Below are 6,548 nucleotides of genomic sequence, written 5' to 3' on the forward strand. Positions count from 1 at the left end.
ATAAATACTACAAACTTAAAGTAAAATAATAAGATAAAAATAAACCTAAATTTTCTTCATCAAATACAATATTGTCCAATATAATTATATATGTTGCAATTTCTCTCATCAAAAACTATTTATTTTACCTTTTCATTTTATTTCAACATATTTATCCTAACATTTCCCAATGAAAAGCCAAGGTTTAATCTAATCTCGCAAGGCAGTCAAAAACTCAATGAAAAGATCCTAAGCCTTTAACAACAAAAAGTTATTAAAATTCGAACGAAAGCTCGAATCTTAAAAGGCGAGAGGACGAAAATGGCGGCAACGAGGAAGCCCCGAATCTACTTAGAGGAATCGGTGGACGGCGGACAAATTTCCAGATCGACAGTTATACCGGATGTGATCGCTAGCCGGACAAAGGCCTTAGCTCGCCTATATTAGGTAGAGCGCGCCGGTTAGCCTCTCTGCCTGCCTACTTTCAGAAATTCTGCGCTAACGAGCGAGCAACAGGCACAGCGCTCCGCTCCGCTTTCCACCGTGGACATCGCTGCCCCATATCTGCCAAATTGTCGTGAGCCACCGCGTCCTTTTCTTTATTGCTCTTCTCTTTAGAATTTATCGAGCGCCTATTGTGCGATTTCCATTCCGTTCGCTTAGAAGGAATTTTATTAATTTTCAAAATTTTCTCTTAAGGGATGAGAAGTTATATGTTATCGTATTTTTGAATTCGAGTTGTGGATTCTCTACTCATCCTGTAGATGATTTTTGTAAATTAGAATTTGAAATTTTTCTAAGTTTCAAAATTTGTTTATTTATCTCGTGCACTTAGTTAGAAGTAAAAGAATTTTATTCGTAAATTGAAGAAATGGATGTGATATTGGATAATAAATTTGATGTAATGAACTAATGTTAAATATGTACGATAATTTTTATGATTAATTTACTTGTGGTTTATATTAATACAGTAATAATTAAGATTGTTTGTGAGGACAGAATACACAAAATTGTCGAACTCTGCATGAATTATAAATCGTAAAATTTGAATTTGAAAAAGAAACAAGAAGGAATGATTTAATGAAAGTATCATGCTGATTGTATGTCTTTTTGTATGTTGGATTTTAAGCTTTTGTATAATTTGATTATGCATATACAAGTGTATAGATATAATAGTGAAAATAGAAAAAAATCTTTATATTTCTATGCATATATTTATATATATGCGTAAAGAAATTTTTAGAACACAATTTTTTAAAAACTATATATCAAAGTCCAATTTAAAAATTATTATTATTATTGTATTATATGTTCTTCTAATCTAATTTTTTCTATACGTCACGAAAATATGTCGAGTTCATCAATTATATTAAAATTCTATAAGTTTATAAATAATATTAAGAAATTTGTTAATGGATAACTCGATCAATATTATTATTTAAAATTATAAATATTTAATAATATTCTTGAATACTCTTTTCCCTCTTTACCTAAATATACAACAAATTAACAATTATCGTTTTAAATAAAAATAAAAATTTCCATGCCAAAAAATGATTGAGAAACACTGCTTTGCACTCACAACAGCAGCAATTACCAAATCTTCGAAACTTTATTCATCACCTCGACCTTCCCCTCAGCGCGGGTGAAAGAGGCATGGTGTCGCGAGATTAGGTTATTTCGTCACGTTCTCTCCCCCTTTCCAGAGTCGAGTTTTAATTAACGTTTAGGAGCACGATTTCGAGGCCTCTGCCAACACCCTCTCGAAACACCTCGTGCGACTGGCGTGGCCTGGCTCTCGACGTAAATAAATTAACCCTGAAGAGGACACGTGCCCTTTGACCCTCGAGATCGAAGACAGGTTACCCGCAACTACAGGGGTTATTAGGGATGATCGACCGACAAGGGTTCCCTTTCTTCCCTATGAAAATCCTTACCTCCTCTCTGGGACAATTCTCTCTCGATTGTCTCCTTGTTTGAATGTCTCGAGCATATCTCTATCTGTAACGTTGCAAATATTGCAAGATTTGCGGGATATTGAAGTTTAAGATGGTTGAGTAATTATTAGTTTTATGAATAACAGATTAATAGTTCGATACTGCAATAATAAATTAAAATATTTCTATTCGGATTTTCAAATATAGGAAAAATTAGAAGAAAATATATTATTTTGCTCGAGGAACAAAGTAATCTTATTTAAGCTTTTAATTTTTTATATACAAATTTTGTTTGAAAAATTATATTCTTCTATGAATAGAATTAAATCCTGTTTAAGGAAACAGAAAATTGTATATACAAAATCTACAAGCTGCAACTGGTAACAAACATGGAATTCTTTTAATAAAAGAAAAACTTTGGAATTTCTGATTCTGTATAACTTTTTAGTAAAGGTTAGATTATAGACTATTATTTTATAATTGAACAGTTATACGTATTAAGCTCAAGCTCCATTTTTTAACCCAAAACATTGATTCTAAAGATTCCAAAGAGGTATCATTCACCTCAATAAATGAAAGCAACAAAAAGCCATAGAAACGTTCCAAAAATGGAGGATTCCAAATATAAGCTACCCCATTTCCATATGGTTCTTCAACGAATCCGAAACAAAAAGACAATTTCCTCTTTTATCTACGCTTTCATCGCCAATTAAATCGGTCATCGGTTATATAAATAGAAGCTCCTGTCATCCGCAAGTGGGATTTCGCAATTGGCCGCGAAACTGGATCCAGTCCAGCCATACTTGGACTCTCGTCAGCCATCAGACTGATTACTTTAATCGTTTCGCGGAACAATCCGTCCGCAGAGCTCTCTCACCTTTCCTGCTCCATCCGCACGACCAGATCCAGATTCAAGGAAGAAACGATTAACCCCTAAATCCATACCCAAAATTTTTGAAGAAATAAAGTTATCAATGAACCTTTACCAAGTTTAATAATTTAATTTCAAAAATTTAAATCTGATCACCTTGTTCGAATTATTAAATCGTAATTATTAAAAGAGAATTCTGCAACTTTTATTTTACTATTATTTTTTAGAATTTTATAACTTTGATTTCTAACTTGTCGAATTATTATATATCATTAATTTTAAATATAATCAGAATTTCAATCAGAACTAAAACGCTCAATTATCCTCAAATACTATTTGAAAGCAAGAGAGAAAAGCATTCTCGCGTATTTTACGTATCTTGAAATTATACCTGAAAAACCTTCAAAAGAAGTAGTTCCATTTCCAAAGAAATTAATCGATAAGAATGGACAGATGTATCTTTATATCCATCGAAGGAGTTATTGTTGTGCACTCACCATCTCAGAGGCGGCCGCCGACTTCACTTCCGCCAAAAGGGTCGCGGCCGGTGACAGATAAGTTTTGAGGAAGTTCTCCAAGTTGCCGTGATAAGCGCACACCAGGATGTCCCGGGCCTGCCTTATCAACAGATTGATAACGCCATCGCCGTAAATCGGGCCAAGCAAGTTCCGGACCAACGATGCGACGTCTCCGCGACCCTGCAACAGAGCGCTCCTTTCACGAGTCTGTTTACCAGGGGAAACGTTATTATGTATATCCAAGTGACGTGGAAGACCTTATCTGAAAACAGGATCGAGGATGTGGATGGGGATGGAGAGGAGAGGCGAAGGTAAACGAAATTAATTTCGAGACAGGTAGTGGACTTATACGAAACTTACTTGTGTGTTCCTCTTCTTCTAAATATTTATTATTGAGATTGAAGAATATCGCAGTGGAATAGGTTTAAAATATGTGTCGTCAAACGTTTCGAGCAATTTTTTGGAAAAATATTTTTAACAAGGGATATTGCACTTTAAAATAAGAAATTTTTGAAATTGAATATGGATATAAACTGTTCATACACAAGGAAAGTTTATATACAGAGTGGATTGTGCAATTTAAATCAATACTAAACTAAATAAAATTAAATTAATTTCAATATGATGTGATGGGGTTTATAAATCTTATTTTTCGACGAGTATATTGTAATAGGACGCTATTAGTCAGAGAATCAAAGGAGTATTGGTATATTCTTTGGAATAATTTTTTAAAATTGGACTTTTTCTTTTTTATAAATAGATTAATGTAAAAAAATTACAATTTGTTAAAATATTTAAAAATTTCATCAAAATTGGTTATACAAACAATGCTTGAAGATAAGTGGTTTTTCAGATGCCTGTTGCTTGTTTTACAAAAATTTATTCGTTAGATTTCAATAGAAAATGAAGATAATCGGTTAACATGTTAAAATTGTGGATCAATGAACTTGTTTCTTCGTTCACACAACCGTCGTCGTTTATTCTATCGTTTATCGTAGTAATTATTAGATTCACTTAGTTATATTTCTCATACTGAATATCTCATATAAAAGTTTCATTAAAAAAAAATAATACACACGTGTTAAAATTCAAAGTTGAAGGATTTCTTTTTTTCTTCGTTCTCACGGCTGTTGCAAGAATTATAAGAACCTAGAATACTTACATATCGCACGTGTGAGAATATTCATTGAAGATTTAATCAAACGAAAAAAAATTTCTTAAAAATCATTTATCATAATCATTTTTAACCCGAGTGTAAAACCCATATATTATTCTAAGAAGTTTAATTAATTTCCTTTTATTAATTTTCCGAGAATTTATAAAAAGATATAAAAGAAGATATTTAGAGAAATTAATTAGAGCTGGCATAAATCAAGAACGAATTGGTGTTAAATCTGCCACGATAAAAGAAAAAATTTGACGTGGATAACAAGTTTGGTAAGTCGATAACTGTGTAACTCCTCCGTTCCTTGCAATTCTCCTTGAATTCAGGCCTAATCCAGGAACACGAAATTAATTTCAGAAAACAATTGATAATTGAATATACAATCCCCATTACCGCTAATGAACGGTATAATGGCTGGCAAAGGTCGAGATAGTTGCATTGTTAATATTCAACACTTATCACGGACGCAGCAGCACAATGCACGCGTTCTTATCTCCTTATTGTAGCCCCGTGATAAATGAACGAATACCAGAGAGATTATTATTACTACCTGGTGGTAGTGTGGGCAACCACAGGCCGAACTAGATTAATTCCACCAGATAGCCGATAATTAATTACATTGTTGCCACTTATACGAAACTTAGTTGTGTGTGCCTCTTCTTCTAAATATTTATATTTATTATTAAGATTTTTATTTATTATTAAGATTGAAGAATATCGCAATGGAATGGATTTAAAATACGTGTCGTCAATGTTTCGAGCAATTTTTTGGAAAAATATTTTTAACAAGGGATATTGCACTTTAGAATGAGAAATTTTTGAAATTGAATATGAACATAAACTGTTCATACACAAGGAAAGTTCATATACAGAGTGAATTGTGCAATTTAAATCAATAAACTAATAAAATTAAATTAATTTCAATATATATAAAAATTAGAATGTATAAAAATAAATGTGCTTGAAGTATTATCAAAGATTGTTCTTTTTCTTATCATCTTTATATATCTTTATAAGTGCTGCTCCCACTAAAATCTTTTTACATTAAAACTACTTTTGCATGCATGTTTGAAATTAAAACAGTGGATATATAAGATTGAATAACTACATTGGATCTATGAATAAGTAGTCATCATTAAAGAAGATTAAAAATACATTTTTTCTCCTTAAACGATATGGCTATTTCAATTTTTGTTTCTTTTCATGAATATTCGAAAACATTCTAGGACATTCAATTGTCTTTTTAAATGTCTAATATACTCTCCAAAATATTTATAATCCACTTAAAATATAAACACAATTTATAATTAAATTTACACTATTGATTACACTCTAATCAATTTAACATCTTTCTGAGCAAATGATTATTGCAAATTTAATTATTTAATTATTTAATATTTAAATTAATAAATTTTTTTATTTCTATTATATTAAATTATTATTTAATAATTAGAAATTTCACCTAAAATTAAAAAATTTAACTTGAACGAAAGAACAACAAATAAATGATTAATCAGAAATAAAGGATATCAACAAATTTCGTTGAACACATTTTTACCTCATTCGATATACTTATTTGAAGATTTCATTTTCGAGATTTCTGATGTTAAAAAACCCTAATATGCAACACGATGCAGCGTGAATTCTTCGATTACGCAACAACTTGGGTTTCCGCGTTCCCAGAAGCGTTTTAACGTGAACTACGGTTCCGGAAAAGGGAAGCGCTCGAGAGGGACGACAACCGAGGTAACGGTCCCAAGTCCTCTTCCATATTGTTATGGAATCATGGCTTACGCCATAAGAATCTGTTATCGACGTCGATCTCCCCCAACGGTGAGAACAAACAAGGGGGAATAAATTGAATTTTATGCCAGCACCCGTTCTGGACTTTCAATGAACTCTGGGAACTTGTTTTTCGGAGGGGGAGGGGGAGGAGTGAAGATTAATTCGATGAGCATCGACGCCTTCGTTCCTTCTTGTTTGTCTTCCCCGTCTTTATGGGGTGTATGCAAAGTGTATTGAAATTGGAATGTTGATACTTCCAGGTTAAGTTTGATTCGAATTTTTTTTTTTTTTTT

The 6,548-nt window shown here is 32.1% G+C and overlaps 1 protein-coding gene across 1 annotated transcript in view; it reads right to left on the minus strand.

Moving 5' to 3' along the window:
* The window catches only part of LOC102680287, a 105,878-nt gene that overhangs the window by 3,974 nt on the left and 95,356 nt on the right, over positions 1-6,548 (minus strand). The window contains exon 4 of the mRNA XM_031508921.1: positions 3,285-3,485. Within this exon, the coding sequence (XP_031364781.1) occupies positions 3,285-3,485 (201 nt within the window). The remainder of the gene's footprint in view (positions 1-3,284; positions 3,486-6,548) is intronic.

Source organism: Apis dorsata, unplaced genomic scaffold (assembly GCF_000469605.1).
Source record: "Apis dorsata unplaced genomic scaffold, Apis dorsata 1.3 scaffold_113, whole genome shotgun sequence".
Lineage (NCBI taxonomy): Eukaryota > Metazoa > Arthropoda > Insecta > Hymenoptera > Apidae > Apis > Apis dorsata.